The 17,725-nt window shown below is 33.0% G+C and overlaps 1 protein-coding gene across 2 annotated transcripts; it reads left to right on the top strand.

The window, feature by feature from the left end:
• The first annotated feature begins 129 nt into the window (after positions 1-129).
• On the top strand, positions 130-5,581 carry LOC113065830 (peptidase inhibitor 16-like). 2 transcript variants are annotated; one of them, XM_026237365.1, is made up of 6 exons: positions 130-485; positions 2,506-2,654; positions 2,788-2,863; positions 2,962-3,071; positions 3,726-3,814; positions 3,943-5,581. In XM_026237365.1, exons 1-6 carry the CDS (start codon positions 330-332, stop codon positions 4,131-4,133), a joined length of 771 nt encoding a protein of 256 aa, XP_026093150.1. In that variant the 5' UTR covers positions 130-329; the 3' UTR covers positions 4,134-5,581. The 2 variants fall into 2 exon arrangements, with proteins under 2 accessions (XP_026093150.1, XP_026093148.1); XM_026237363.1 differs by having other exon boundaries at positions 3,937-5,581.
• Positions 5,582-17,725: the final 12,144 nt, after the last annotated feature.

Raw genomic sequence — 17,725 nt, 5'->3', positions numbered from 1 at the left:
CCATCGGACTTTATGGTGGTTGGAAATGAGTCATGTGAAGCTTTCTGATGAGGTAAGGGAGCCGAGCAGTGTGAGTAAGGTCATGTGTGCATGTGTAATTTGACCATGGGCGGCTCAAATCTGGGATCGAAAAGGGAGGGAGTGCTGAGAGGGTCCCATAATAACTTTCTCTCCCTCTTCCACACACTAACAGCCCAGAGAGAGACACTTTTACCTGCTCTGAAGACATTAAGGACAGCGACAGACCTAACAGTCCCGAGAGCAGCCAGAGAAGAGGTTTTATCTGACCGTCGACGGCTTGTTTAGGCTCCTCAGGGAGGAGAGGCAACATGTACTGGAGTGTGGCCCTCCAGAGCACCGGGCTCTGGGTCGTTCTGAGTTTAGCAGCTGGTCACCTGACCGAGCAGGAGAAATCAACTATCGTGGACATGCACAATGAGTTTCGCTCTAAGGTTCAGCCCAGTGCCGCCTTCATGCACAAAGTGGTAAGAGATGCACCTGATGCAACACAATCGGCTTTGGTATACAAGCTACTGAATAAGACGTAAAAATGTGTGCAAAAATGCAAATGTTGTCATTATTTAATGACACTCATGTCAGTCCAAACCAATAAGATTTTCTTTCTTCTGTGGAACTTAAAAAGAAATGAAACTTGCTGAATCTTTGAGCTTTTGTGTCTATTATGGAGCTTGACAACACTGGATGTTCTTCCAAATTCAAACATTTTTCTTTAAGGTGAAACCTCACCCATTTAAAAAGCATTTAGATCTAGAAATTATATGATTTTTTTTCAGTTTTAAATGTTTATTTTTCATACAGTACTATTGGAATTTAACTGGAATTACATCCTTCACTGTCTCATTACTGCTGTAAACAATAATTAGCACATTAATATCTATGATAATTGAGTCATCATGCATTTTCATGGACACAATTACTTTAAAAAAAAACTAGATAATCTAATACTGTTATCATGTTTATAGTTTACCAAATAAAAACTAATGTCAAATGAAATATGTAATAAATCGCTCACCATCTAGTTCACCCAAAAAGGACAATTTTATCATCACTTACTTACTCTTAATTTGTACCACGCCTTCTTTCTCCTGCTGAGTTTGAAGAATGTTGGTAACCAAACAGTTGCTGTAAGCCATTGACTTCAATAGTATTGAGAAAAAGAAGAAGAAGAAAAAAAAAAACTGGAAGTCAGTCAGAACCAGAAACTAGTTACATTCTTCAAAAAATCTTTAAAGACATTTATACAGGTTTAGAGAAACCTGAGAGTGAGTACATGATAAGAGTTTTCATTTTTGGGTGAACTGTCCCTTTAAGCATTGTTGCCGTGTGAAACAGACCTTAACTTTCTCATGTGAATGCAATAATCAGAGCAACACAAGGCTGGTATTATAATGCATGAGAAACAATCACAAGATCAGATTCTATTTCTGATAAAGAGGGACTTTTCGAACAGAAACCATGAAGTGGTTTGATTTTGACTGGATGGTGTGTGTGTGGGGGTGTGTGTTGCGCAATGTGTCTGTGAGACATGCTGAGGAATGTGTATGTTACACGAAACCGCAGGAACGTTGTGTGTGAGTGTTTTAATAAAGCCCCATGTGGTCATCCTGTCTTACGGACTGATATTCGTATTGTGGGTGAAATTCAGAGCACAACTAAGGGAAGATTCATGGTGGAAAGCCTCTGGCTCGCTTATGAAACATGTTATGTTTACTTGCATTTACACAATGGGGTGGATTACTCAAACCACATGTCTGGGTCATATTTGGATATGGGTCAATGCACACTAAGAAGAAAAATATTTTGCATAAAGAAACAAAGCTTGCTTGCATATTTATTTTGTTTGTTTATGCAATCGTAAATTAAAGGTAGTACAACAAACAGTACTTTATAAATACTTTACTATTAAAAGTATTATTTAAAACATTATGATACTGAGAACATTAATGTTTGCATTACATTTCAATGCAAATTTAAATATGAATAGAAAAACAAAAACGATTTGTATAAAAATCAAATCTTGTTATTAATATTTATTTATTCATTGATTGATTGATTTTTGTGCATTATGGCAAAAAGAGCATATCTTTTTGTTTGCATTACATTTCAATGCTCTAAAAGTTGTATGCATTTTATATGTAAATAGTGTATGCTGATGTAAACCTATTTATGTAAATTATCATTTGACATTTATGTCAAATAATAATTCTAAACTGAAATATATATATATATATATATATCCCTAAAAAATAGTCAGTAAACTTCAAAATTAATTTATTAGAAATTAGAAAATCCAATAAATCTTTTTTTCTTTTTTTTTTTTTTTTTTGGGGTGCAAGGTTCAACTCAACAATGACTGACCTACACAAAATATTTTTAAACAGTTTTTTTCAAAGTCTAATAAATACAGAATATTGTTCAGCTGTCCAAAAAAAAAAAAAAAAAAAATTAATTAATAGATAAACCTTGAAACTGTTGTTGTTTTAGGTGTGGGACGAGACATTGAGTCTGGTGGCAGAAAATCATTCGGCGAAATGTATCGTGGATCACAACCCTCTACTAAAGGAACTCAGAATGGGTGAAAATATCTATTCAGACCATGAACCATTTGATGCAGCCAAAACAATGATGGAATGGTACGATAAATATCCTAACGACACATAAATAAGAATGAATGAACAAAGACTAAAATAACAATTATTGATGATCTGTGACGTGTAGAAATGTTATCTATAAACAGATTTGCAACTCGTTTCTATGCACACACAGGTTTGGAGAGCATGAGGATTATAACTTTGAAACCAATAACTGTGATGAAGATAGGATTTGTGACAATTACATTCAGGTGAACTCTGTTTCTGTCTGTTGTGTGTTTGATTGGATTTTCACCCTCTCGATATTCAGATATGACGATGCATTTCTCTGTTGATGTTGTTGTTGCAGATGGTCTGGGCAAAAAGCAGTAGGATTGGCTGTGCTGCACATTTCTGTGACCCAACTGAGAATCTGGGTCCTGAGAAGTTCACCCTTTTCGTGTGTAATTATTACCCTTCGTAAGTGTGTTGGAATAATCCAGACTGAACATGACCTTAGTGTTCTAGAATGCGCTGTACAACACGACCTGAACAAGGTCTGTTCACACCAAGAACAATAACTGTAAAGATGACTATATTAGCGTCTACACCAGCGGATGACATCATCTGTTTATTCCAAGCACATGCTCGTCTGCTGCTTTTAATTCTCTGCCTTGTTATAGCAGGATTTACACTGACTGGCAATGTTTTAATCATTATAATAACAATATTAATAATAGTGTTTTATTTATATAGTGCCTTTTAAATACCAAAGGACGCTTTACATAATAAATAACAGATACAGATACAGTAGTATGCAACATATGAACAGCCGAACGGCAGACAGCGTTGAAATAATGTGCAATAATACAAGTTATATATTAGTTCATATTCAGAAATCGTTCAATTTTCAAAAACTATTTCTGAGATTTCTGCTGCAATGATAAAACTGCATTATTTCATATATAGTAGCTCCTTCTTTTAAAAATCAAAACTTTAATTAACATAAACTTGAAAGAAATCTAAATAAATGATTATTTATTACATTTACTATACATTTCTGAGTGTTGTTTCAAAGTAAATCCGTTTATAAAAACCATCTCAAATCCACCCTTTGTTTTTCCTTCATTATAGAGGAGATATTAAGACGCAAAAGCCCTACGAGTCTGGAGCGCCATGCTCAAAGTGTACAAATACTCCAGCGTGTGAGGACAACATGTGCGGTAATGTGAAGACTTTATTAACCAAATCAATTTTTAAAGTCAACATGATTTAAAAGGGTCACAGGAAACTAAACTATTGCTATTGTTGATGCACACACTCTCAAAACTCTCTCTCCTTGCAGTGGCAGATGACACCAAAGGTCCTACTGTCTCTCCTGAGCGTCCACGAATGACGACGGAGCCCGCTGCGGTTCCCGAAGAGCCGACGCACAAGCAGGTTAAAATTGTGACCGGCGTGGAAAGTAAACCAAACCATGGATCCAAGATGGACAGCATCTCAGCGCTTCTTCTGATGCTTGTCTGGCTGCTTGTTTTGTGAGGGAAATCTGACCATAATCTAATGAGACACAACGACAAAATATTTCTTTTAAGTTGTCAGTGGATGCCCATTTTCCACAAGTTGATATGATTCTTTAAGGTCTTAATGAAAGACCTTCTGTAATATATCAGGTCTGTAATATAGTTTCGTTAAAAATTCTCAATGGTAGTGTAAAATAACAGCATTTCTTCCTATACCCTGTCAAAAACAGCTACTGTATTTTCAGAGCACGAACATTTGTGGCATTTTCCTTTAAATGTTAATGAGCTCTGCTGACTCCGCCCCTTTCTTCCGAGCCTTTCTCTGAGGGACCATTTACTCTAGCTGCGTTCATCGTGAAACTTGCTAATTAGCACATTATTAGGAAAGGCAATGTGCAAAGATTAATTTAAAAAAAACGTATACTCACTTTTTCTGTAGGTGAAGCTGGTTTACAAATGATTTGCGCGAACACAGACACATTAGATCTAGAACAGTTCCCCCTAAAATTACAAATTGATGAAATGTATTCAAGTCTATCCAAAATGTAGACGAGTTTGTTTCTTCATCAGAGAAATGTAGGATTGAATCACTTGCAGTGATGCTGTGCAGTGAATGGGTGCCGTCAGAATGAGAGTCCAAACAGCTGATAAAAACATCACAATAATCCACAACACTCCAGTCCAGCAGTTAACGGCTTGTGAAGTGAAAAGCTGTGTGGAAGAAACAAACATTTTTGTGTTTCCAGCTAAAATATTAGTCCATAATCTATAACACTGATTTCTCCAGTCATCTCTGTCTGAATCAGGAGAGAAATATGTACAGATCAAGCAGCATTTATGAACAAAAACAGGCATTTCTGACACCTTCAGAAGCGCTTTTACCCATGAGCCCTAATTTCTGACATTTCTTTGACGTCTGCATGGAGATAAATGAACAGGTTTTTTGTGGATTAGGCCTAATGAGTGTAAAAAACCTCTTATATCTCGAGTGATATTGCTCCTGGCTGACATCGATAGGATTTGTGTGTCTTCTAGTGATGTATGACAGACTCTGTAATGCAATGCTTGTCTTTTATAAAACGTTTGTGTCTTTATGACTGAAGACTTGAATCAGAGCTGCTGTGGCATTATTATCCATTACAAAACATGGAAGAAAACACACACAAAAAAGATTTTTGATTTATTTAAGTTTGATATATTAGAATGTGGATTGTATTAAATTTGCATTTGGATCAGTTTTAACTTAAACTACATTTCATCACACAATAACCAGGTTAATATATTTATACTCAATAAATTCAATTTGTTTTAGTCTTATTTTAAGTAACTGAATATTGCTTGTTCCACAGCTATAGCCAACCCTTAACCATGTTCATACTTTTTAACTGAAAAATTTAATATTAAAAGCTTATAATTGTTTTCACAAGAAGCAGATTTATGATTTTAGGCAATTTGAATAAATGCATTTTGAAAAAAAAAAAAAAATAGTTGCAAATAGTTAATTATAAACATGTCATGATTTTCCAGTTCAAAAGTTTTAGCTTTGTCTTACATGTTTCATGTGTGACTGACAAATATGCATCACATATAGTTTATTAGATAATGTTAAATCCAAATGGATGGAAATTATATATGCTATTCAACAAGTCATACTGAAGTGAAAACCTGGATGGTTTTCATTGAATTATATATATATATATAATATTAAAATCCAAAATCTTCATAGGTGGTGGTAAATATTTGAATGGAAACACCTGGATGAACAGGAACCACATTTTTTGTTTGTTTATGTTTTGATTCATGCATTAGGATAATTAAAATGTTCTTAAATATATGGTTAAATGTGAACTGTTGTCCTTATTTTTGCTGTGAGAACTTCTATGTACATTTGTTTTTGTGCACTTAGGATGGAAGATTGCTAATATATGTCACTGGAGCACAAAAGCAGTCTTGAGTCTCTGGGGTATATGTGTAGCAATAACCAAAAATACATTGTATGGGTCAAATTATTGATTTTTCATTTATGCCAAAAAATCATTAGGATATAAAGTAAAGATCATGTTCCATGAAGATATTTTGTACATTTCCTACCATAAATATATAAAAACCTAATTTTGGATTAGTAATATGCATTGCTTAGAATCTCATTTGAACAACTGTAAAGGCGATTTTCTCATTATTTTGATTTTTTTGCAACTTCAGATTCTAGATTTTCAAATATTGTATCTCAGCTAGGGATGCACGATAATATCGGCACAACATCGGTATCGGCCGATAAAAGCTTAATATGACCATCATCGGTATCGGCCAATATGAATATTTCTGCCGATGAGCCAAACCGATATCCTCCAAGTGAAATAATTGACCTGTTTTTCAGATGTGAATGTCTGTCTACGTTTGTAAAATAATACATTTATGGTAGAATCAGTACAGAAGAGATACATGGATTTCTCTTCAGTAAAATTAAAGTTTAAATATATCAGTATATATTTGTATATATGTCGATATCGGTATCGGCATCGGCCAAAATTATTTTGAAAATATCAGCATATCGAATATCGGCCAAAATCCAATATCGTGCATCCCTAATCTCAGCCAAATATTGTCTGATCCTAACAAAACAAATTACACTTAAGACTGGTTTTGTGATCCATGGTCACATATTATTCATCATCTCTATCAATAATTCACAGATTAGCTGTTTAACAACACAACACACATAACTAGATGGCAGTGTAACTTAATAAAACAGTTTTTAATGGACTCAATAGAAGTGACTCTTTTGTTTGTTCAGAGCACAATGACAATTAAATGGTGGTTAAGTAGTTTTAGTACTATGTCTATTCACTTCAAGATCCTATTTTTCAACTTTTTGTAAATAAACATAATTAAAAAGTGTCAAAAACAAACTAAAATATCATGGTATTTTAGATTTTTTAGACATTGTACATACAGCTTCTGTTCGATAAACGGATCAAATCAAGGGCCTCAAAAGTGATTAATTTCTCTTCATTCAAGCGTGATAGGATTAAAACACTTCAGAATCTCCAATGTTCAGCAGGGCTGATTAACATTTACACAAAGAACCAAATAAATGTCAACATCTCTCAGTTCATCTGTGCATCGAGATCAGATCCATCAGATTCACCAAAGCAAACACACTTGAACTTTCTGCTCGTCGTGTCTCGTGTTAATCAGTCCTGAAGCCGTCGACGTTCACTCAGGTGAATCAAAGCCCCTCGGCTTTCTGACGCATGACATAACAAACACACTTAATTATATTGTGCCTTCTGCATTTTAGAGGCTCTTAAGAAAAAAGTGTCGGTCGTGATACTTAGTGCTTTGTAAATAGCAGACAGTAATAGTCTACAAAAATATTTATTTATTTAAAACTCTGAATTTGTTTTCTTATATAAACAATAATATAATAAGAATTAAATTAATCATTACTATAACAATAACCATAATCTTCGTTATTATTTATTTATAAATAGAAATGTTAGCATTTATATTTATTTTGTTATATTTTATAATTATATAAGGTTATTTAAAAATGCTTAGCCTAACCCTAACTATTTATAAATATTTAAGATTATTTACTTGTGTATCATTTTAAAATTAAAAATTTATGTATTCGCTTATTAACAATGATATACATAAAATTATTTGTATATTTAAAAATATGTATATATTTTTTTGTGTATTTTTTTTTATTTATTCATTTATTTTTATTTACTAAGGATTATTAAAGATGCTTTAATTGTTTATTATTTAAATGCAGTTCTTTATTTTAATTATTAACTTATTTTCATTTTATATTCATTAATGTGTTTATTTTTAATATTTTGATATTATTAATTTAAGATGATTTGTTTATTATTTGTATTTTGTTTTGTTTATTTATTTACTTATTTTAAATTCCGGTAACACTTTAGTATAGGGTCCAATTCACACTATTACATATAATGCATGACATCCACAATCCCTAAACTTAACAACTACCTTACAAACTATAAGTAAGCAGCACATAAGGAGTTAATTGAGGTAAAAGTTATAGTTAATGGTTAGTTAATAGTGTGAATTGGAGCCTAAAATAAAGTGTGACCTAAATTTCCTAAACTTTTGGTTTCAAATCAGAGTTTATCTCAGGGCTGGCTGGTTTGTTTGCTGGCTTAACTCTTTATTGGCAGGTGGGACGGTTTGATCCAGTGGCATCTCTTCGGGTCTCTATAGGCCTGATGTTCAGATTGATGGACCTCATCATGATGAAGCCTCGGCCTAAAACTGCTGGATTATTGAGTTCCACCGGGCCGGAGAGCATCTGTCATGGCAGCTGTAATCCTGCTTGACAAACACCCACACATCTGAGGAGCATCCCATCGCTCTGATGCTGGACCACACACGAGCAAATGAAGACGGAGAACTCATCAAACCTGCAAATCAGGCAGGACGAAAGAAAGAAAAATATCCAGTTCAGCGAGCTTCAGATGATCGCTGGACATTCAGAGATAAGAGAATAATCAGATGATAAAAGGTCACTCTGTTTTCATATAACTGAAATCTGTTCCACTCGTGACAAGAATAATGCATCCTTTTAAGGCTGACTTTTTGAAATATAATATTATATGGAGTCACAAAACAGTGTCATTTGAGGGCTATGCACTGCAGTTTCTTATTATTGTAATAATTAACATTTTAATGAATGTTTTAGATAGATATCACTATATTTAGTATATAATGCAAAAGAATATTTAAAAAAAAACTTTTATTGTTTTATTATACATTTTATAATATATATATATATATATATATATATATATATATATATATATATATATATATATATATATATATATATATATATATATATATATAATGTATATAAACATTTCAAAATTTAATTATTTAACATTTTAAAAAGCTATTTAACTTTAAAATTATGCATGTGTTTTATACTTTTACATCTAGTTATAAATATAAACCAATTCTATAAACCAAAATAGTAAATAATATGTTTGTTTAATAAATAAATATTATTATATGATTTATTTCTATAAAAATACAAAATTAAATAAATTAAATGAACATTATTTTCATCCATATATAATATCCACATATAATTTAGATGTACTATTTAAATTTATATATTATGTTTAATTTAATACAATGTTATTGATAAAAATAATATTTATTTAAATTTGTATAGACATATAGCTCAGCAGTAACTTTTGAAATTAGCGCCCCTATTGGCAATAGGAGATATGATACATAAACTTTCGCCTAAATGCATTGTGGGTTAATTTTAATATGTTTGCTAATTGTGTTTTGAACTGTTTGTGTTTTAAACTCTCCCAGATGTTCGAAATGTTTTGTTAAAAAGATTTTAGATTACTTCGAGACATGTACAGGTTGGGTCTGCACACGTCTCATAAAGTAGTCGATCGTTTATGAATAATATTATGAGTTTTTTAATTTTTACTAATTTACATACCCCACAACCCCAGCAGTACAAGCCCTGTGCTACGTCAAAGTATTAATAATTCAAACAATTTCAGCAAATTGATATGATATTGTACAAGCGTATTCTCCAGCTTTTCCTCCTGCTGTCATTATATCTGTCTTAATTCTTATGTTCAACCAGCAATAGTAATTAAACATGGGGTTAATAGACATATTTTAGTTTTACAGCCGAAGAGCAAAAACACAAAGAACATCAGTCGTGTTGGGGATGAGGAAAGATCACGGCTCTATTGTGCCCAAACAGAAAAGAGTGAAAAAGTGCTCGTTCCCATTGGTATGTCTTTATTCAATCAATGCAGTAATACAGCATTTGATGTGAATCTCTATTCAAATTAGTAATTAAAATTGTTCACATATACATCTTTTTATACGTCCTAGAATGAACAAATCATCAGTGCATCATTTCTGGAATTTGGGCAGAAAATGACTGAACGTGCTGAGTACTGATGTGCCTCAGAGCACCTGTATTCACCAAAACTATTTTTCTTATGGACTTATAGTTTTTGATTTTTTTGAAGGAAGATGAAGTCAGTTGATGGGGAAATGTAAATCTAAAAAATATGTCTCAACGGTTTGTTGCCAATGATGAGAATAGATTTGTGCATTTTTTCCCCTGCCCTTCCATCCCCAGGAGCCCAGTAGAGTCCCCTGGAAGAGCCAAAAAATTTACATTTCAAATGGCTGTAAATCCCAATCTTAATATAGTTTCAAAAAGAAAATTGGCAGGACAACTACTTATGCTATGTTTACTAGATAATGTTGGGCACAGCTTTCAAACATTCATAGAGAAGTGCTATAAATGTGTTTAAAAAAGTACATTTCTTAGTAAAATACACAATTTCAGCCTACTTCTCACATATGTCATAGATGTTCACACAATCAACATGCTTAGATATCCCTTTGTTAAAAAAAGATCGTATTTTTCACAATTTCATTATTAAACATTTTAAACTACATTACCCATAAGCCTTAGCCGTTCTATCGATGGAAATTGAAAATCATGGCGCTGTATTTTGTAGTTCAATTAAGTTAAGTTCAGGATTAGCGTTAGGATCTCGGTAAAGAGGTAGTTTCTCACAATATAGCAATACATCATTGTTAACTGAAGGTGTTACTGACGTAATAATAACAGCAAAAATTACTTTGCAACATTAAACGTTTTTTTTAATTTGGGTTAAAAGAAAGTCTAATCACAGCGAGTCCTGCGAGTGCCAAGTGTCCATATATGGTCATTCAGGACGGGTTCTTGTGGTGAATGGAAAGATTCAGTTTATTTAACTTAAATAACAGATTTGCATTGTGGGATTTGTTGATTACAGTTATTTCTTTTCAAACAAGGGCCTAATATTTCCCTTTGCACACATTCTTTACACTAATATCAATGTACAATATTTAAGCTCAACATTTTTGCATATACTGTATACAAAATAATAATTTATGGTGTATTAAATGTATACATTTAATCACTTCTGTGTTTCTGAGAGATGTATGTCCAATCTTGCCATTCTTAGCTCTACCAGGAATAAAAAGGAAAATAATAATAAAAAAAATAAAAATAAATATAATTTTAAAAACACAGGCATAAAAATTGCACACATTTGTAGTAGTTTCCATATCAGTGTTTATTGATATGTCAAACTTTTCAGACAAACATAATGCCCATAACACCATTCTCTCTCTCCAGTTTGTCAACATGAAGAAATTAAAACAAAAAAGCAGTTATTATAAAAATAATATATTATAGTGAAATATAACAACTTTTAAAAATTACTGATTGATAAAGTAACTAATAGGTACAGACAGAATTACGTAACAGAAAACCCCTTTAAAACTAAATTGGCTAATAAAATATATGTATACTGTATATAAAATAAATAAAATAAACAATTAAATTAAAAATTGTCAATTTGTTTGCAGAGAATGTTATAAGATGCCAAATCATATTTTTACAAACCAGGAGTTGCAAGGCACCAGCTGAAATCGTATTATTTTCTTCCATTTAAAAGTGATTAACTAATTAGAAAAATATTGTTAAGACTAATATTTCACATGATTACTTCTAAATCTCCTGTAATCACTGATCACTTCTGTTGTGAATAAATGCAAGACTTTCACAAATTTCTCTGAAAATGACCAATAAAGTGATCAAATTAAAAAAAGGCCCTAAAATCTCAAGAATATGTGAAGACTGAATGACATACTGATCTGAGACAAAGACTTTGAGTTTTGGGCTTTGAAATCTTCAGTTCACAGTGTTGTAAAGGTCTATGAAGCTAATAGCGTTCATTGAAGACGATGTGATTCTGGGATTCAAACGCTGGTTCAGATCCGCCACTCACTGATTGAGGGATTTTACTCTCGGCTGACATTAAGAAGAGTCCTCTGTAGTGACGCCCAGCATATTTTTCATGAATCTGTTGACTCATTATCATCAAGACAGGAATTAAACTTCAGTCACATTAACACTCACACTAAAACACGCCAACCAGAGAACAAAGACAAGAGCACATGAAAAACACACGGATTCAAGGTGCTTCTTCATGCTTTGTCATCCTGAAATCCTCTATTATTTAAAAGTGACATATAATGCCCTGTTTTATATTATGTAACATAAGTCTCTGGTGTCCCCAGAATATGTCTGTAAAGTTTCAGCTCAAAATATCAATTATTATATATATATTATTATATTATACATATTTAAAAATGCCCTTTTTTAAGTGGACGCAGAAACAACACACTGTTTTCGTGCCTGTCTCTTGATATGCAAATGAGCTGCTGCGACCTGCGACCTTTTCCAGAATAGAGCTGAATTATTATAGCTTAGACCTGCTACAACATTTTGGTTCTGATTATCATGTTTATCATGCTGAAATCATGCATTTAAACCATTTTAGTTCAAGCTATTGATATAGATTTTATATACACATTATAAATTAATATATATATTTGTATTTCTGTGTGTGTGCATGGAATATTCATCTGCAGCAAGTACGTAATTTGCTGCATCTGTGTGTGTTTTTTTAATACATGATCTTTTCAGCCATAAAATGATCAAGATCTCTAGGTCCCACATCTTATTTGAGAAATAAACAACTTGAGCCCCAGTGGAGTGAATCTTGCTCAGACTGAATGCTGAAGCTCTTCGGGGCTGAAAGTCCACACAGACATTAAATCAAGAGCTCAAGTGCAAAGCTGTTACACTGCAGCGACAACAGATGCAAACAATTTATGCTGTCATAAAAGCTACCTGCTATTTTATCCTCCGGTCATTTCTGCACAGAATTCACTTTATGCACAAGTGTTATTATATTTTATATTATACACACATATCAATTTAGAAGTTTGATATTTTTTACAGTAAAGCATGATTTGAATTAAATAGCAATATATAGATATGAATGGATAGAAACCAACTTAAATCCTGCCCATCCGTGGAACATAACTGTGTTCTAGGAATCATTCAAGTCACAAAATGATTCATTGTTCGGATCGCGAATCATTTGATTCAGAACGGAACTTCGGAGCGCGAATCATGAATCTTTTTCTGATTTCTTTCTTTTTTTTAAATGAAACATTACAAAACATCATTATTATTATTATTATTAGGGCTCAAGCCTGGAGGGCGAGAGCCCTATTGTTTTCCTTAGGATTATTTGTTATTATTATTAGGGCTCAAGCCCAAAGGGCGAGAGGCCTATTGTTTTCCTTAGGATTATTTTTTATTATTATTATTATTATTATTATTATTAGGGCTCAAGCCCAAAGGGCGAGAGGCCTATTGTTTTCCTTAGGATTATTTTTTATTATTATTATTATTATTATTATTATTATTATTATTTTTTTCCAACGTCTCGGGGGCTTTTGGGGCCCTTAACGTGCTTAAAAAGTCTTGAAAATTGGCACACAGATTGGAACCTGCGGCCATTAGGGCCGAGCAGAGACTGATACACGGGCGTGGCACAGGGGCTCTACAGCGCCCCCTGGAATATGGAGGGCCATATATCATACATTCTTGCTCGTAGACGTATGAAACTCGGTACACATATAAATCTCATCAATCCAAACAACTTTTGTATTGCATATCATAGGCTCCGCCCAACAGGAAGTTGGCTATTTAGGGTTTAGTATTCAAATTTTTCGTCAAAGTTGTGGGGGCTTTTGGGGTCCTTAACATACTCAAAAACTCTTGAAAATTCGCGCACACTTTGGAATCTGTGGCCTTTAGGAGCCTGCAGAGGCTGGGACCTGGGCGTGGCACAGGGGCTCTACGGCGCCCCCTGGAACACAGTCAGAAATGTTGATGTATAGCTCACACATACTTGCACATATTCATATGAAACTCAGTACACATATAGATCTTATTGTGCCGAACAACTTTCGTATTGAATATCATAGGCTCCGCCCAACAGGAAGTCAGCTATTTAGAGTTATGTAAAAAGCGCATGCTCTGGAATTTGAAATACTTGTCATAGGTTTTTTTCTCGATTGCTGCCAAACTTGGTCAACATGATCTCAAGACACTGGGGATGAAAAATTGCCAGGGGATTTTTGATATCTCGAACGGTTTGCTCGTGGCGAGGCGTTGAAATTATGGCGAGAAATGAGAAACAGGAAGTGTCTAATACCGTCCACATACATTTCCTGATTTTAATCAAACTTCATCAGATTATTCGTTGTATGATGTCGATTGCATATATGTGACTATTAGGAGTCAAAGTTATAGCGCCACCAACTGGCAGAAGGAAGTGTGTCATTTTCAAAATGATTTGAATTCAGCATCTTATTATTACTCGATTTGCTTCAAACTTCATCAGAATAATGTTAAAACACAGCCGATATAAATCTGCAAGGGGGATATTGATATCTAAAAAATTGTTGGCGTGGCAACATGTCAAACTGGAATACTTCTCAGGTGATTTTGAGGCAAATAACATACTTAGAATTCCACAAAACTCTGAACACACATCAGTATTTCTGATAGGAACTTAAATTGTGAATGGATTTTGGATAGCTTGAATGGTTTTGCCGTGGTGATTTTTTTAAATGACCTTACAAAGGGAATCATTATTGTATTTTTAAATTGCAGCTTCCAAACACGTCAAAGAATTTTTTCATACAGATGAAAAAGTCATTCTGAGGAAATATGCATAGTTTAACGACTTTACAACACTGTATGGATAACAGAAAATTAAAAAACTGTCAGACATCTCATCTCACTCTGTCCCTCTGTTTGAGTATATGTGCTTCAGACTTCCATTGTCTGAGAGAAATTGCGCCCCTACAGGTTCAATTCCCGAACTTTTACTTTCACTTTTAAATCGGTTAAAAATACAAATAAATACTTAGATTTAATTCACACTGACAAGCTAAACCAACATATCTGATTATTACCGGTTCAGGGCTCATGGATAAATAATTTCTGGCCAGAGATACGTGAGAAATAGCAGAGATGAATCACCGCTGTGACCACGAGCGTCTGGAGTAAAGAGCTCAGAGAAAACGAATTTATTCCTGTTTTAAAGCTTTTAAAAATAAATTATTACAGCGATATCACACAATCAACCAATTAGAACACACCAAGAGCTAAATTAAGATGTTTTTGAACTGTTTGTGTGAAAATGAAATATTTGCAGCTGCCTATCTGAAATCACCGCCTCCGATCAGCGCGTACAGTGTCGAGCTCAAAACAAACGAATTTATTCTTGTTTAAGAGCTTTTTTAAATAAAATATTACCACAAATGCACACAATAAACCCATTGTAACACTACAAGAGCTAAATGCAGGTGTTTGTGACCTGTTTAAGTGTGCAAGACTATTTGAAAGCGCGACTGGCAGAATAACATGTATCTCTCGAGCTGCAGGTTTCTGTCTTTCGTCGTACGAACGAACACATCACGGACAAGATTATTTCAAAATACATAATAGCTTGGCGAATATAAACGAAAACAGCCACGTGAACATAAACTGGATCTACTGGATTTGAATATTAAAGTGACCACATTTACCACTTGCTTCTGTCTTCAATTTTAATCTATATAAAAAAGGAAACTCATTCGACTTGGCTGCTTTTTTAATGTGTGCGTATTTATTTATTTACCTTTTTATACATTTTGTATATATTCATAGTTTGTGTATTACAATTATGAAAACAAAAATAAATTTAGCCACTCACATAGAAATAGCTTAGGCCTTAATCTTTTTCTGTCAGTTTTAGGGATTTTTAAAAATCCTAAAAAAAAACTTATTTGTGCTGCAAATAATAATTTCAAACTCATTTGATACTGACCTATGACATCCTGTAACATTATATTTATTTGAATTTACATAATCTCATAGATGTAACAGTAAATCTGTTCAGCTCACAGATCAATACTAAGCTGTAATGCAAGCAGAACTTTCACAAATGCTTATGAGTCATTTATGGATTTGATAACACTGTAAAATAATGTCTAATTTGTTAACATTAGCAAATTCATTGATAACACTTTATAATAACTGCACTCATTAGTAAATAGTCAGTTCATGCTTTATAAAGCCTTGTCCCAATATTAATAGTCAGTAGTAAGCAGTTTATAAATACAGCTATAAATAGCTTGTCCTTGGTTTATAAGCACATTTATTAAAAAGGAGAGTAAAGGGTCAGTTATCTTCCTATGAAAAATAAAAGATAAAAATAAACAAACAACAACACAGATTGATACAGAACTGATAACATATACTGAGATGTTAAATTGTGAATGGGTTTAGGATAGCTTAAATGGTGTTGCCATAGAGATTTATTAAAGTAACATAAAAAATACAATAGTTATTTTACTATATCTTTAAAATTTTTCATTCTAACTCTTCATAATTTTTTATATAAGTAGAAGTCCTCATTTGAAGGAAGCACAGTAAGTTTCATAGCTTTATCATTTTCAAGAGCCAGCATAAAATTAAAACTATCATAACTTATAAATCAAGCTTGCAATTCTTAGTACCTATAATGGCCACCAGAGGGAGCTATAGGATTACTTTTAAATAATTATTGGAGAAACGAGTATGATTTAAATAATTTATAGAAATCTTTCAAATAAAATAATATGTATTTTAGGAATTTTACTGATAAAATGACCCTCACTTAATTAGAATAACAAGCTGAAGTATTGTGAACTGTATATTAAGAATAATTCTTAATAGGCTTTATGGACAGATACGTTTTAAGTGACTCTTGAAGGTTCAGCACCACATCCTCTTTTACCACTGTTTAAAGAATTAATCTTACAGAACAGGTGTGAATGAATTTTGGATAGCTTGAATGGTTTTGTCGTGGTGATTTTTTGAAATAATAGTAAAAAAGGAACCAGTAAAAAAAAGTGCAGCTTCTAAACACTTCAAAAAAATGTACACATAGAAGACAAGTCATTCTGAGGAAATATGCATAGTTTCATGACTATACAACATTATATGGATGACAGAAAATTAAAAAACATACATCTGGTGTCACTCTGTCCCTCTGTCACTGTGTGTGTGTGTTTGTGTGTGTTTTAAGTGAATTAGGTGTGAAACTATCAGTGAGCATTTAGTCTCCAGCGCCAACATTTTACAGAACTGCCACTTTCCTGGAGTCTCAGAATTACAATGTGTCAGGTTCTGAGAGATCTAAGATTCCAAAAAAATATTTAATTAGAATACCATGAAGTATTGTGAAATACTATATATTAAGACTTTATATATAGGCTTAATGAACAGACTCGTGAAGGACCAGCACCACCTTCTCTTGTCCGATGGTTTGAGGAATATATCTTCCAGAATCTGGGATTAAGATTTAGGAGCTCATTTTTATTCCACCTCCTTTCCTGAAAGTCTGTCTTGCAGAATTGACTAAAAATTAATCTTCACATTAATTCCTAATTCTTTTGCAATTCTTTTGTCAGTTCTTCTTGACCTGTTTTTCTCTTCCAGCTTTCCTGGACTATTGTATAGCACTCATAAATGATTAAATAAAAAAATAATGGTAGTTATTAAGATTGATATGGTTTGGAATTGGTAAAATGTGCTTGGAAAAAAATCACAATAAAACAATGTTTTAATGTTTAAGTTTGGAATATTAA

The sequence above is a fragment of the Carassius auratus genome, chromosome 48 (genome assembly GCF_003368295.1).
Source record: "Carassius auratus strain Wakin chromosome 48, ASM336829v1, whole genome shotgun sequence".
NCBI classification, from domain to species: domain Eukaryota; kingdom Metazoa; phylum Chordata; class Actinopteri; order Cypriniformes; family Cyprinidae; genus Carassius; species Carassius auratus.
Note: the sequence above shows the minus strand (reverse complement) of the source record. Positions and strands in the feature narration are given on the sequence as shown.